The sequence below is a fragment of the Physeter macrocephalus genome, chromosome 13 (assembly GCF_002837175.3).
Source record: "Physeter macrocephalus isolate SW-GA chromosome 13, ASM283717v5, whole genome shotgun sequence".
NCBI classification, from domain to species: Eukaryota; Metazoa; Chordata; class Mammalia; order Artiodactyla; family Physeteridae; genus Physeter; species Physeter macrocephalus.
Window position 1 is genome coordinate 87314256 of NC_041226.1, and position 16194 is coordinate 87330449.

General features: G+C 58.3%; 1 protein-coding gene across 1 annotated transcript in view; it reads right to left on the reverse strand.

Annotated features, from left to right (window-relative positions):
* NCS1 (neuronal calcium sensor 1) overlaps positions 1-14318 on the reverse strand; it is a 61787-nt gene extending 47469 nt beyond the window's left edge. The window contains exon 1 of the mRNA XM_024126307.3: positions 14184-14318. Coding sequence (XP_023982075.1) covers positions 14184-14247 — 64 coding nt within the window. The 5' untranslated portion in view covers positions 14248-14318. The remainder of the gene's footprint in view (positions 1-14183) is intronic.
* Positions 14319-16194: the final 1876 nt, after the last annotated feature.

A 16194-nucleotide genomic window follows, 5' to 3' on the forward strand; every position in this document is an offset into this window, starting at 1 on the left:
TGCTCAGTGTGTACTCGTTCTTGTAGAATGCACGTGTTATGCTTGACTTAGGTGGGTAAGTTGGAAAGTAGACATGCCTACTTTAGTTTTCTAAAACTCAGTTATTCCTGGCTAATAAATGGACTTGCCCTGGTGGCTACACATGGGCTCTCTCTCTCTCTCTCTCTCTCACACACACACACCCGCCAAGGTAAGACTCCAACTACTCCCTGGTTCAAGCCATCTCTACTGCCAGTCTAAAGCTCAGTTATTCCTGGCTAATAAATGGACTTGCCCTGGTGGCTACACATGGGCGCTCTCTCTCTCTCTCTCTCTCTCTCTCTCTCTCTCTCTCTCTCTCACGTGTTATGCTTGACTTAGGTGGGTAAGTTGGAAAGTAGACATGCCTACTTTAGTTTTCTAAAACTCAGTTATTCCTGGCTAATAAATGGACTTGCCCTGGTGGCTACACATGGGCTCTCTCTCTCTCTCTCTCTCTCACACACACACACCCGCCAAGGTAAGACTCCAACTACTCCCTGGTTCAAGCCATCTCTACTGCCAGCTCTGAAACTTCCAGAAGAGTGGTGAGTCCTGAAGGAAGTGAACCACACCTTCTGCTTCCTTTGAGACCTTGGGAAACAGTCGGCATGAGTGATTTTCTCAGGACTCCTGGTGGAGAACCTCTCAAACATTTCAGAGCCGAGCCGAGCCCAGTGCTCAGGGGTTCGGTTCAGCCCAATTTCATGAACATTTTCCAAGCACCTGCCAAGGTCAGAGGCTGTGGGAGGCCCTGAGGCACCTGGTCAACAGGAAAGGTCTTTTTCTGAATTGAGTCATTCTTTAGCCCCTGTGTGACCTGGAGAAACTGAGTTCACCTCTTTGAGCCTCAGTTTCCTCACCTGTAAAATGGGGATGGTGGTGGTGACAATACCTTCCTTCCAGGGTGGTTAGAAGGAACAAATGGGATTTTTCACCCCTTCATTCATCCAACAATTAATTTCTGAGCACTCAAACGGGCCAGGGAACACAGCAGTGACCCAGACCCCGACCCCTGTCCTCCGAGGCCCTGAGGTAACAGCAGAGGCGAACCTACAGCACACGACCACACAGCCATCTAATTATCTGCCGTGATAAGAAGGGAAAGTGTAAAGCTGGAACCCGACCCAAGCAGGGGGTCAGGGCGTGCTCCCTGGGGACAGGGCGCTTAGGCTGACACATAAAGGACGACCAGACTTCGGCAGGCAAAGAGAAAGGGCTTTCCAGCAAGGGGGGGTGGGGCGCGATGTCCAAAACCCAGAGACGATACAGGGAATGGTGAGGCCAGGGGACCACCAGAAGCCACATCTCTCTAGAACAAAGCACTAGCCAGAGGAAACGCCGTGTGGAGCTTCCTCCGGCTACGGGGACAGAGCACAGCAAAGGGCTCCAAGATATTAACAATTGCTACTATTATTAACAAAGGTGTCACAGCACCCAAAGACGAGGCAGGACGACCAGGGCCAATAACGTGAGCACCTGGGAGGGGAGGGGGCTACAGGAAGCCGTGGACAGTTGCCACTCCTCCTACCCGCCCCGTCCTGGGGCATGTGGCATTTGCCTCCCCCCACCCACAGCCCCCACTTCCTTGCTTCATCGCCAGCCCTGGGAGCGGGTGGGACACGCTGGGCTGGTCTTCATCACAGCTCAGGCATGAGCCCGATCAGCCAAGGAGACCTCCGAATGGGGGTGGGGGAGGGGCACGCAGAGCCCCACACGGCGAGAGACCCAGGGAACCCTGACGAGGACACAGACGAAGAAGCAGGGGCTGTACCTGGGATGGGAACCAGGCAGTCAGGGGTCATCAGGACCCAGTCCCACCCCACCACCGGCATCCCTCCCCTCCCCTTCCCGCCCAGGATGCGGCAGATCCCCTCCTAAGAGTAACCAGCCAGCCGAGGCCTGCACCTGAGCCGAGATGGGGCGGAGTAACTCCCGCGGGGGGCCCGGGGGGGCCGGGGCACAGACCCCAGGGCACCTGGCCCGGGAGGGTGGAGCTCCAGGCACCCCAGGGCGGCAGCACTGCGGGGTCCGGCTCCAGCTCTGGCCATTTAAGAGCCCAGGGTAGATGCCAGCCCGGACCCACCCTCTGTGGGCAGGCACAGAAGTGACTCTTTGTGGCCCCTGTCCTGGTCCTGGGCAGCAGGAGGAGCCCCCCCGGCACTGGGACGCCAGGAGAGGCACAGCCGCGCACCCATCAGCCTGGCCAGAGCCCACCAGAGGCTGGACCCTCACCCTGACCCAAAACGCCCACTGGTGCCTCCTTCGCCCAAGGAGGGCCCTGTCTCCCCTAGCGTGCCCTGTGACCTTGCCTGTTTCCCAAGACTAGCCCCATCAGTGTGCCCTCCGGGTGGGGCCCTCCCTGCTGGTGAGCCGGCCCCTCCGAGGGGCTACCCCGCCAGGCCTCTGGCTCACCGTGCAGAGCCCTCTACACTCCCGCCCCCGCTCCGGGTTTCCAGGGCCTCAGAGTTGCAACCTCGAGGCCTCCAGACCCGGAACACACTGTTCCTTCTGTCTGAAACGCTCTCAACATCTCGCATAAACCCTCCCCCGCCCCCAAAACCTCTCTGTGCCTTCTCAACTACTTCTCCCTCAGGTAGGGCTGCCAAATTTAGCAAATAAAAATACAGGATGTCCGGTGAAATTCAAATTTCACATAAACAATGAATAACTGTTTAGCATGTCTAGTAGCCCTACCCTTGGGTCTCCGCTGAAACACTGCCTCTTCCAAGAAGCCCTCCCAGGCGCACCACAGAACCGGTGGGCTCCCGTAGCCTTGTGCAACGCTCTGTCTTGTTTCCTCACCAAGCTGCGAATGCCACGAGGGCCAGAAATCCATCCATCCGATGTGCCTCGTGTCCTGGCACCCACGAGACCTGGCAGGAGACAGCTGTTCCACAGACAGTTTCTGCATCAGGCAGTGAGGGGCGGCAAAGCGGCCCAGGGATGTCCTCGGCCAGACTCGCCCACACGGGCACACGGGGCCTCCAGCTGTGAGAGAACGGGCCTCCTTCCCCAAGATGCGCCCAGAATGCTTCCCACGACCACTCACCCCGCTCCACGGAGCCAGAGCGGAGGAAACACGGATCGAGGTGAGAGCAGCTAGCAGGCTCCTCTCCTGTATTTTGACGGCCACTGTTGGTTTGAATTAAGATCCCGTCCTGCCCAGGCCCAGCAAGGGCCTCATCATAGGCAGTCTGGAAACAGTAATCACCCAACGTGGCCGTGTAGGCTACCGAGCCACGGAGGGTGGCAGGGCGACAGGTGCCGGGGGACAGGAGCCCCGCCAGCACAGGCTTTGAGCTCGTCTAGCTCCCTGCCTGCCCAGCACATACACCATATATTTTTGAACAGAAGGGAAGCGTTCGCTTTTTCCCCCACAGTGCCAAAAATAGCCCCATCTCCTGCCTTTGAACAGGAATCTTTTGGTTCCTACAAAGAGAAAGGAGCAGGAGGGGCCTGGGAGGAGAGGCCAAGCTGGCTGGCTGGACCCCTCCCCGGCTCCCCAGCCCCAGAAGGTGAGAGGGGCTGGGGTTCTTGCTAAGCCTCACCTGCTGAGGCCCAGCCTCCCAGCCCCTGACTTCTGAGGACCACCCCGCCCCCCGCCCAGATGTGTTAAGCCCCTCATCGCCCAGGCCCGGAGGTAGGAGGAGGCCAAATGGAAAGCAAAGACCCGAGATGCATGAGATGGATGAGAAGAAACGTCGTTTAGGGACTTCCCTGGTGGTCCAGCCGTTAAGACTCCGCGCTTCCACTGCCAGGGACGCAGGTCCGATCCCTGGTCGGGGAACTAAGATCCCACATGGCACGTGGCCAAAAAAAAAAAAAAGAAAGAAAGAGAAAGAAAGAAAAGAAAAGAAATGTCCTTCATTCATTAGCTTGTTTGTTTATGGATTTGTTTTTTTCCTCCATTCCAACAAATGTGCTCCAGGCTCTGTCCTAGGAGCAGGGATGCAGCAGTGAACCGTGAAACCAGAGTGTCCCACCCTCACGGCGCTCACAGCCGAACGGCAAGAAGGTGGGTTAAACAGGTCCTCACCACCAGGTCCGGGGTGGGCACTGGCTGGGCCCAGGGCACCTCCATGGAAGGGGACGTTGGGCGTTGATGCAAGCTGAGTGTGCGCGGGGGTGGGTCCTGCTCAGGGTCAGAGGAACGAGGCAAACAGGTCAGACGGAAGGCGGTCTCAGCTGCCCCTCGCCCAGGTGAGGACCCTTATTTTTCCCGCAGGAGGCCTTTTCCCATTTTATGTATGAGGCCACCAGGACTCAGAGGAGGGGTTTCAAGAGCCTAGCATGTGCCAGAGGCCCTTTAGCCAATATTTTCACACTCATTCCATCCACCGTCCTGGGAGGCAGGGTTAGCGTCATCCGCCCATTTTACAGATGAAGTAAGGAAGCTCAATAGGAAAGGGCTTGGCCAAGATCCCAGAGCTGACGAGAGGAGCTGGTCCCTGAGGAGGAATTCCTGACACTACCAACAAGCCATCTCAGCTGCCGTCTCCCTCCCCCCAGTTCCCTAGAAGAGAAAGCAGGGGTTCAGGGTAGGAAGTGATCACAGGGCTGGGAAGTGGAGAACAGGGGATTTGAACCTAGCTCTGTCTGCCTCCAAATCCAGGGTCCTTTCTGGTTCCCACAGCAGTTTCTTACTTCAAAAAAAAAAAAAAAAAAAAAAAGAGGCCACTTCCTGTCCCCAAAACGCCAGAGCAGTAGGGGAGCTGGTGGAGCCTGGAGAAAGAGAGAATGGTGCTCTGAGCCCGCTTCCTAGCTGAAAACCCAAGCCTGAAATAAAAAATGCAGAGTGCTATTTCTGCCTTGGGTTAAACATTCCTCAAAGCCACATTCCTCCGCTCTCCTCCTTCTCCCCTGCCAGGGAATCCAGAGCATGGTGGCCTGGATGCCCCGCCAGCTTCCTGGGGCCACCTCATAAGACCAGGAGCGCCAGGGCCAGCAGCTGCCCTGAACCCATCCTGGGCACCCCCAACCCAGACTCCCTTGGTGGGGAGCATGGCCTCCTAGATGGCACCGTCAGGGTTCCCTGGGGCTGAGAAAAGGTGACATCCATATCACTGAGCGTGGGACAGATGGGGACACTGAGACGCTGAGAGGCGCAGCCACAGCAGATTGGGCTGGAACCAGGACCCCAGACTCTTGGCTCCCTGGCAACTGCCCACTCCCACCAGACTGCAGGTCAGGGACACAGGTGGGCCCCGCCCCGGTCAGCAGAGAAGCAAAACAAAGCAACACACGGACAAGCACTTTGGAAAGCCCAAGCCTTACCCAGAGGCATTCACAGGCCTGCACCGTGCACAGCTGCCGGCTGGGCACTGAACGAACGCCCAAATCCACCAGATGTGTCCCTATCCTCAAGGTGCTTACAGGCCCCCAGGATACTGCTACCAGACCTCCAGATCCCAAGGTCCTCTCTGTGCCTCTGAGCCCCGCACGGCACCCGTGAGGACCCGCTCTCTCCCTTGTCCAACAGACACTTGCTGAGGCAGCCAGGCCACGCCAGGCACGGGCAGGGCAGGATGGCCGGGGCACTCTGGGCCTCCACGGCCTCATCCTCGGGCTGCACCTTAGCACCCAAGGCCCGCCCTGGATGGGGCAAAGGCTAAGAAAGCCTCAGAGGCCTGGGTGCGGCCCAGCCCGCTGTATACTCCTAGTGATGCGACCCTTCTCCTGTCACCTTACTGAAGACCTCGACTCTGCCTCCATCCCAGAGGAAGCCAAGTGAGGCTGCCCCCAGTCCCCTGCAGGAATCAGAACAGCAAGGCCAGTAGAGCTGGGGATTCCCTGGCGGTCCAGTGGCTAGGACTCTGCACTTTCACTGCCGAGGACTCGGGTTCAATCCCTGGTCGGGGAACTAAGATCCTGCAAGCCGCACGGCGTGGCCAAAAAAAGAAAGGAAAAAAAAAAAAAAAAAAAAAAAAGACCAGTAGGGCTGTGTGTTTCCAGCTGGAAGGATCCTACCACCCCACCATCCAACCTCACATCCGGCCCAGGAATCCAGGACCCCTGGCAGTGTCTGACACTCCAGCAGTCGCTTGAATGCCTCCAGTGATGGGACACTCACTACCCTTGGCAGCAGCTCTGAGGTTACGAGGCTCACAGAGGTCATGGGAGGCGGGCACGGGGTGGGAAGGGCATGGCTTTGGCAAGACAAAGGTCTAAGCCTGAGCCCCAGCTTGGCCACTGACTGGCTGGGAGGCCTTGGGCATGTCCCTGAACCTGCCCGGGCCTCCTTTTCTTCATCTGTAAAATGGGCATAACAGTTCCTCCTCCCAGGGCTGTGGTGAGAACACAGGAGGGGAAATCTGTACTCGACACTCCTGGCACCAAGTACCCACTTGGTAAACAAGAGGCAACATCACTGTCACTCCTCCCAATGACATTTCCCCACTGCTCGAGGGCAGAGGGGCTCCCAGAGACCATCGAGGCCAGGGCAGAAGCGGAGAGATGTGGCAGCCACGTCACCTGGCCCCAGGGCAGGCAGCTGAGCAAGCAGCTTCTGATCCAGGGCCCGGCCTGTCTGTGCCTCCCACCTGAGTGCCCCCACCCCCCTTGCACACCTACATTACCACCTGCTCAGACCTGCCCTCACACACAGCAACGTGCCGCTCTCTCACTCCTGACACATGCCATGACCCCGTCACTCACACTCGGCGCATGCCCACGTGAGCGGGGGCTGCACACCCACACTCACTCATGCTCACCCGCACACCTGCACCGAAGCTTCTCGACGCCCCCCACCTGCACGGGGCCCCGCATCACAGCCCAGGGTCGACTTCCCCGGAACCACTCACCAGATGTGTGGCCCTGGGCCAGCGCCGGCCCCCTCTGAGACTCAGTTCCCCCACCTGTAAAGTGGGGACCATGCACGGCTCCTGGGAGGAGTGGGGGACGAACACATCGACGCTGAGCTGGGCTGGCATCCTTAATGCCGGACTCCGGCCGAGGCGACAGCCTCCGATCCTTACTCATTGCTGGTTACAGGGTCTCCATCACCACTTGAGCTACGGAGAGCACCCAAGCCACCAAATTCAGTGCCTTGGCTGTTTCTAACCTCGCATGCAACAGCCCCGTGTTACGAGGGTATTATGATCTCCAGCTCACAGATGAGAAAACTGAGGCATCAAGAGATGAAAGACTTGCCTGTGGCTGAGCCGGCCGGAGAGTCCAAGTCATCACACACCGGAGCCCGAGCACGTTCCGCCCCTGGGGCCCAGGAGGAGCTGCCCCACGGAAGTCTCACCATCTGGCAATCTGAATATGGTACAGAGCGGAAAACCGAGGCCCAGGGGGGACTAGTGATTCTAAAGTCACTGTTCAGGCTGCAGTGTTTCTGGCACAGAACCCCAAGCAGGTGTGTCTCCAGTCCTCCAGGCCCGCGTCTACGCAGGATCCTAAAACCCAGCACCCCGGAGCCGGCCCGCCCTCCCCAACTCCCAGAACAATACAGCTACCAGCCAGGCCAAACACAGCAGCCGTCTGCATTTTTACCATTCACTCCCAACTCAGCCGAGGGCCTGTGACAGCTCACCCTGTTACCTCCCAGGGGGGTGGCCGCGAACTGTCCCCTGACTCGGACGGCCAAGCAGCCCCATTCCTGTGAGGACATTGACTGAGCACTTACTAGGTGTCGGTCCCTGTGCCTGCCAAGGGCACACACCTGGCACCCAGAGCTCAGCAGGGTGAGGGGCTCCCCAGGGTCACACGGCACCATGGGAGGCACCCGACAGGAGTCAACCCGCCCCGGGTATTTGCCATGTGACCCTGCGAGAGATATGTCACCTCTCTGGTACTCGACTCGTCCATTAGTGAAACGAGGACTTTGGACTACATGACCCCAAAGTCTCCTCTAGCTCAAAGATCCCAGGATTTTATTTCACACTAATCAAAGAAATGAATATTGAAACAGTGAGCTACTCTTTTCTTCCTCATCAAGTTGGAAATTATTAAGAAAAAACAATAACACTCAGTGCTGGCAAGGATGCAGGGAAATAGGCACTCTCTCATCCACTTTTGCTGAAAATATAAATGGGAACCATACTTTGTGGAGAGCAATTGAACAATTTTTCAATCAAAAGCCTTTTAAGATGTTCCCAGCCTTTAATACCACAACTTCATCTGGGGAAATTTATCTCCAGGAAGAGACATGTGCAAAGATTTACTACAAAGATGTTCGTGCCGAGATTTAGTACAAAGATGATTCTCAAGCACTGTTTATGTTAGGGAGAAGAAAAACAACCTAAATGTCCAATGGCCGGGGATTAAATAAAATATGTTGCATTCATATGATGTACCATTAAAAAATCATGGGCAAACACAGCTGTCAGATTTTGAAAAGTTAAAAAGTATATAATCCCAAATTTACAAGGTAATGAAACCTATGTACCAAGTCCTATTGAGTCTTCCTCCTAAATATATGTTGGATCTGTCCTTGACGTCACCCCCAGTGATACCCCCAATTTATCACCATGATCACCCAGCCTTGATTCCAACCCCCTCCATACTTGGGACTACGTGCTAAAAGGATATCCAAACCCAAATCTAACGTCTCCACCACCTCCACCACAGACGGCTCCCCCCCCCCGGCCCCGCCCATCTCAGAAAATGTCCAAAACCCTTCCTACGGCCTTTGGGGCCCTTGGTGAGGGATGGCGTGAGCCCAGTGCACTGGCCGGCTGCATCTGCCCCAGAGGGGCTCAGGCCTGGCCTTGGGAGCAGAGGAATCTGGGCCCAATCCCAAGGCCGCGGCCAGGAGGAAGGGCTCTCACCTGACACTGTGAGGTATGACATGCCAGAATTCTCTAGGGTGGGGATGGGGGTGGACGGAGCTGGAGGATGCAGAAAGAGCCGGAAGAGGTGTTTGGAGGAGGCCTGGGCTCTGGGCCCCGGGCGAGTCCCTGCCCCTCTCTGACCTCTGCTTCTCTCAACAAGGGGTGGCTGTAAACCAGTGGGCCCATCCTGCTCTGGAGGACAGAGCACTTGCCTCTGAGGATCAGTTGCCACCAGGAGAGGTTTAAAGGGTCCCCCCCAGAACCAGGCACCATGCTAAACCCTTCAAGTGCGCTGATTCCTCCCACCTCTGGGCCCCCCCGTGATGCCTGTTTGCCAGAGGAGGAAAGTGAAGCTCCATGAGATGGGGTTTGCCCAAGGAAAGGGCCAGAACCCCAGCGCATCTGGTCCCCGGGGTTTACTTCCCTCCCTGAGACTCTGTGGCTAAACAGCGCCCCCTCCACTTCCAGCTCACGCTCGGACCTCCAAGCCCTCTCCCCTTTAGATCCACAGAGTCACGTGGGCAGGTACTGCAGATGAGCAAACTGGTGCTCAGAGAGGGTAAGCAACTTGCCCAAGGTCACAGAGCCCGAGTGAGGACCCAGCCCATTCTCCAGGATACCGAGCTTACAACAGGCTTGATATTTCTTGCCCAACCCAGCTTTAACAGTCTAACCTCGATTCCTCCTGCTGCTCTGTTTAGCCTTCAGTGAAGTCGGGGGGCGGCCTCCTTGGTCTAACCCGCATGCACACAGGATGCAGAGGGATCGCAGAAGCCGCCTCCCTCCCTCAGGGCCTTCCCTCTCCTGGGTGGCTTATCCCTTGCCCGGCTGTGGGGCCCTCCACACCCCAACTCGATCATTTATCTTAAGATGGGTGCCAGATACTGCCTCCCCCCAAGGCAATGTCTTGCCCTCCCTGGTCGAGCAGAGTTGGGTGGGGGAAGCACCAATCAGAGAGTATTCCTTATTCTACAGGAAGGGACCCTCATGGGACCCTTCCCAAAGCCAGAGAGGCTGGTGACATCCAGCATCTCCCAACCAGACTCCTGGGGGTCCCCTTCTCTGCTCTGGGCCGCAGACGCTTTAGCTGCTGGCTACCCTGACCTCCCCCCGCCCCGCATCCAGACGCTGCTCCCTCCACCATTCTGGCGTCAGGGGAAAGGCCGAAGAGACCCAAGGCTGGCGAGCAAGGCTGGCGAGCAAGACCCAAGGCAGGCAGAGCCTGCACTGACCAAGAGCAGCAGGGAGGAGGTGACGTGCTCTGAGTTTTGGAAGGAGGCTCCATGGGGAGAGAATAAGGGGGAGAGAATAAGGGGGAGAGAGGGTGGAGGTTTCTGCCTCTTGGGGCTGGCTGGCTTGGCCCAGAAGTCTTTAAACGGATGCAACTCAGAGCACGACAAACGGCTTGAGCCCCACAGGCTCGGTTTTCCGGACGACCTGGCTAGCTTCCACCTGAGGGCAGGAATTACATCTCTCTCGTTCACATCTCCATCTCTGTGCCCAGGACAGAGTGAGCATTCAGTGAAGGGCAGGTCAGGGCAGCCTCAAAATTAACAAGTGGGATGGGGGTGGGGGAGAGACTGCAGCAGGTAAAACAAGAAGCTGCTGAGATTCGGGCAAACCAAAAGTCCCATCTTTCCATGCCTCCTGAGTGCCAGGCACAAAGACCAGGGCCGTAGGAAGATTCCTTCACGGAGAGATGAACTTGGCTCACAAGATATATTTACGACCAGTTCGGGATGAAGCCGAATTGTGTAGTCAAAACAACGTGTTAGGGCTTCCCTGGTGGCGAGGTAGTTGAGAGTCCGCCTGCCGATGCGGGGGACGCGGGTTCGTGCCCCGGTCCGGGAAGATCCCACGTGCCGCGGAGCGGCTGGGCCCGTGAGCCGTGGCCGCTGAGCCTGCGCGTCCGGAGCCTGTGCTCCGCAACGGGAGAGGCCACAGCGGTGAGAGGCCCGCGTACCGCAAAAAAAAAAAAAAAAAAAAAAAAAAAGTGTTAATAACGATCGCTAACACGCATCCTTGCATCCTTGACAAGTGTGTGTCATGCATCAGGGACCTCTTAGCATACACCTTATACTCTGCTGTATGTGAATCATCTTGTTGCCTCCTTACATGCCCTTGGAGTCACGGACCATGAGCACACCCATTTCGCAGATGAGGAAATTGAAGCTCAGTTAGGGGAAGGGCTGGCCTGTCCCACAGCCTGGGCACACAGGGATGACAATATCCTCACCAACAAACTGCACAAAAGTGGGCCAGACCTCACAGAAACCGGGCTGCTGGCCACACTGAGCACTGCTTGATGAGTCCCGGCTGGGCGGGGCCTCCGTCTCTCGCAAACCTCCTGCTGCCCCTGGATGTGAACTGTGCCGGGGAGGGTGAGGATTGGGTTACAGGGCGCTGATGACTGACAAAATCTTTTCTGCAGGGGAGGGGGAAAAATCTGCTCTGCAGTGTTAAGGCTGAATGACGGAGAGGTTTAGCTAGGCTGAATCCAGGTGTGCCTCGGGAGGGCCACACGGTTGGAGCTCTGAGAACTCCTGCCTCCTCACACGCACAGATCACCAAGACAGTCCTTTCCAGAGAGCAGAAGACTCACCACCAAGGATGGCAGCCAGCACTGACTTGGGCGTGAACATCTGGGGCTCCCCTCCGGGCCCCCCTCGGCGTTGTGGCTGGCTGTGGGATATGCCGAGGTGGCCTAGGACACCAGGTGATGCTTACACATGCCAGGACTCCCAGAACCAGTTGTGGGTCTTCAACTGGGACTCCTCAGAACCAAGGTCTGCATGACAAACACTCGTTAAGGGTACAAATTCCTGGGCCCGGCCCAGACTCTAAGAATCGGAAATCTGGGAGGGCGACCAGACCCAGGCACCTTGGCGTTTAACGGACCCTCCAGGAGATTCGGACATTTGAGAGTCCTTCCTAAGCGCTCCTCTCTTGACCCCGTATAACACACAGAACCCCTTGAACAAAGAGCAGGCGGCTTCACGCCCCGGCCAAAGGACGCCCATCTGGGGCCTTAGAACAGGCTGGAGGCTTTTCCTGCTGTTCCCGCCGGGAGACTTTTCATTCAACAGATACCTGTGGCCCTACTAAGTGCCAACGCAACCCGACAGGGAAGGGCCTGCCCTGAGGAAGCCGACAACAGCAAGGGAGATAGACAGGAGTCCCATGAGCCCACCACGACCTCCATCAGCCCAAACCCATTAAGAGCCCTAGAGGAAAAGTACCCGGCTCACTCTCTCCCTCATCGAAACTGTTCCAGGTCTCCAAAGGCCTTTTAAAATAGCCCAGCCCAGCCCAGCACCATGGGCCTGATTCCTAACAAGGCCTTGTTGACTCATCTTCTCCCAAAGTGGACAGATCTGCCCAGAGAGAGGGCAATGGACAAAATGACCGCCCCAGGTGCCTTCCCAACCCAGAGGCCACCATCATGGGCTTAGAAATCGGAAAGGGACACACAGAAAAAAAGCCCCTCCAGATTTCTCAGCGTGAGCTCTGAGGTCTCTCAAGGGGCTTAACTTGGGGGTCAGACAGGCCTGAGTTCGAGTCCTGGCACCACCTGCTGACGGGCCCTGGGATCTTGGGTCCTGGAACTAACTGTGAGGATTGAACGCGTTAGGGAGGCAAGGAGCTTGGTGCGTGATGTGCTCCAGAAGCAGGAAACCTGGCTTCACTCATATCACAGGTGACGGAGACACCCTGGTGCAGCCCAAGCTCACCCCTCCTTTGAAACCCACTGGACCCTCTGCCTCCCCAAGCCCAGGGGCCCGGGAAGCCCCGGGTGCAGCCTGCCTGCTGACAGCTACAGGCCACAGCTGGACAGAGCCTGAAGGAAGGCCCAGCAAATCTCACAAAACAGCAGCCAAACTGGGAAGGGCCACCTACCCACCTTGGAAAGAAGGTAAGAGCAGCAAGGACGGAGTGCCTGGTCCTCAGAGCCTCAGCCCTTCAAGGAGCAGCTACCGGGATGTGAGCGCCTTGCTGCAGAATTCCACTGGAGAGGGGCCAGTACCTCCCAGTGGACTAGCACCCACTCAGGAAAGACCCCTTCAATCCAAGCACATGGGGGTGAGGGGCATGGAGCTGAAGTGTGGGCTTGGACAGACCTGCAAACGTGCCCAGAAGACCAATGGGGTGGGGGGAGGGGCGAGCAGAGGTTGTGCAATGCACCATCACAAGCTGCCTCCCAAGCCTCCATCAACGCGTGGAGGTGGCAGTCAATCTGCCTCCGTCTAGGGAGGGCACAGAGCGGCTGGACCCACACAGCCGCCCAGGTACGGGCTCAGAATCCCAACCCAAGCCCAGAGCCCCTGCCCCCTTCCAAGTCAGATCCCCTGGCAGAAGTCCTTCCAGACCACTCAGCAGTCCTCCTCCGATCCCCCAAAAGAAAGACCCTAAAAGAAAGACCATGTGGTCAGGACCCAGTGCCATTAACCCTTGGCACGCTGTGACATCTCCAAGAGGCTTGCAGGGAAGGGAGAAGTCTGGTACAGAGAAACTGGAGAGGTGAGGCGACCGCAGAGTTGCGAAGTTGGGCACGTGGAGAGAGACACACTGGGACAGATCTAGAGAAATCTGAAATTGACAGACCCTTCTCTCAGGGGCGCCCCAGACGGTTAAAAGATGAGATGGACCAGATCACCCAGGGCTGTAGAAACCCATTTCCCAGCTTGGCAGATACAGATAGAAGCGAGGAAGGTGCAGTCGGGGCCAGAGGAGAATTCAACCTATAAACCCTGCAGCCAAGAGCGTGCCCAGGACCCTTCACAGCTGCCGCTGCCATGAGCTCTCTGACAAGTCTCGCCACCCCACCACACACGATCAGGGCCAGGGAGGGGGCGACAGGCCAACCTCGCAGCAGCAGCGGCGGCAGCGGCAGCGGCAGTGGCGGCGGCACCGTGATGCATGAATCACCCGCCCGCTGCGCTCGTGCCAGCCGGCTCCACGGAGCCGGAGCCACCTCGAAAGCAGGCGCCCCCTCTCCTCCCCTCGCCCTTGCACACCCCTGCCCTTTTGGACAGCTCTGCGGGGGGGCGCCGCGGGGGGGCTGGGGCCTTCCCTCCGGGCCCGGGGGTGGCCCTGCGCACGCGGACAGGCGGCACACGTCCCAGGCGCGCGTGGTTGGGGGGTGTCCTAGAACAATAGGGCCAGGTGTGGGGCTGGGGGCGCGGCCGGGAGCTTCCGGGGGCCCGGGGCGGGTGCAGGGCAGGGGATGGCCGAGGCAGGGTGGCGGCGTCGTGGGGAGCGGAGAGCGGGCCCCGAGCGGACGCGGGGCGGGGGGTGGGGGTGGTGACCGCGCGTGGGGGGAGGGGCGCGAGGGGGCGGAGGCAGCGCCCGAGAGCGCTGGGCGGGGGTCCCGGCGCGCGCACTCACAGTAGGTTTTCCTGGTCAGCTCCTCCACAACTTCAGGCTTCAACTTGCTGTTGGATTTCCCCATCCTCGGCGGCCGCGGCCCCCGCGCCCCGGGCCGGACCCCGTCGGGGCGCCCAGCGGGAGTGGCTGGGCCGGGGCGGGGTGCGCGGGGGGCCGGCGGGCCGGGGCCGCGCCTTTGTTTGCGGCTCGCGGCGCGGGGCCCGGGGCGCGGGGCAGCCGCTGGGCAGGCCCTGGCCGTCCGGCCGCCGCCCTCTCCGGGCGCCGCGGCGCGGAGCTGCGCTGGGCTGGGCGCCGACGCGGCCGCGGTGTCGCCGCGGTAGTCCCTGGTTACTGAGCTCCGCGGCACATGCTCGCTGCTGCGCTCCCTCTCGCCGCCGCCCCTGCGCTCCCCGCCTCCCGCCTCCCGCCCGCACCGGCGCGCCAGGGGTGGACCCGGAGCCGCCACTCAGCGCCCGGCGCCACCTCCCGCCCCGCACCCGCCCGGCCGGGCCTGAGCCCGCCGAACGACGACCCCGCGAGCGCCAAGCCAAGCTCGCAGAGGGGCGCCCCCGGCCTCATCGGTCCCCGGGCGGGAGGGCGAGGTCACCCCCGCCACCTCCCTCGCGGCGATCCGGCCCCCCCCCCCCAGGGCGGAGCCGGGCGGGGGAGGGCCCGGAAGATCTGACGTGAATGAGGCTGAGGCTCGGCTTGGCGAAATTCATTCATTCGACACTGATTTGTTGGGCGCTGGGGAAGCCAGGGAGCAGGCCAGGCGCGGTCCCAGCCCTGACGGGGCGGGGGCGGGAGGGGAGGACACGTCTCTGCAGGATGTCACATGTGGTGGCGCGCGGGGGGGGGGGCACTTACCGCGGCCTGGGGAAGGTGACCTCCAAGCCCGGGGGGAGGGAGGGAGGGTGGTTGGGAACGTGTTCAAGGCGCAGAAAACCTGGAGGAGGGAAGGAGGCCTGAACCCCAGGGAGAGCTCCTCTCCGTGCACGGGACTCCACGCACAGCCCGGGGTATGATGTGAGGCCAGAGAGAAGGGCAAGGACCAGTGGGGACAGGCCTGCGCTCGCCCCAAGGAGCTGGGCCTCTGCGATTTAAGCAAGGAGGTAACCGGGTCAGATCTGCTTTCTCTGCTTCTCTGGCCTCAGTGTGGAGGGGCGCTCTGGGCAGGAGCTGTGGCCCAGACCAGTGGCCAGGGCTCCACCTGGATGGACAGAGGCAAGGGATGGGGGGGTGGGGTAAGTTTAAGGTGAGGGAGAGAGTCTACGTGGGCTTCCAGGCCACCCCATCTCCAATGGGAACATGTTGGGACCTCTTCTGTCCCCTTCCCAGCTTTATCTTTTTTCTCTTTAGCAACTATCACAGATCTCCTCTTTTTTAAATTTAATTTTATTTATTTTTTTATACAGCAGGTTCTTATTAGTCATCAATTTTATACACATCAGTGTATACATGTCAATCCCAATCGCCCAATTCATCACAGCACCATCCCCACCCCCCTGCGGCTTTCCCCCCTTGGTGTCCATACGTTTGTTCTCTATATCTGTGTCTCAACTTGTGCCCTGCAAACCGGTTCATGTGTACCATTTTTCTAGGTTCCACATACATGCGTTAATATACGATATTTGTTTTTCACTTTCTGACTTACTTCACTGTGTATGACAGTCTCTAGATCCATCCACGTCTCAACAAGTGACCCAATTTCGTCCCTTTTTATGGCTGAGTAATGTTGCATTGTATGTATGTACCACAACTTCTTTATCCATTCATCTGTCGATGGGCATTTAGGTTGCTTCCATGACCTGGCTATTGTAAATAGTGTTGCAATGAACACTGGAGTGCATGTGTCTTTTTGAATTATGGTTTTCGCCCACGTCAGACCTAGGGACACATACAGACTGAAAGTGAGGGGATGGAAAAAGGTATTCCATGCAAATGGAAATCAAAAGAAAGCTGGAGTAGCAATACTCATATCAGGTGAAATAGACTTTAAAATAAAGAATGTTACAAGAGACAAGGAAGGACA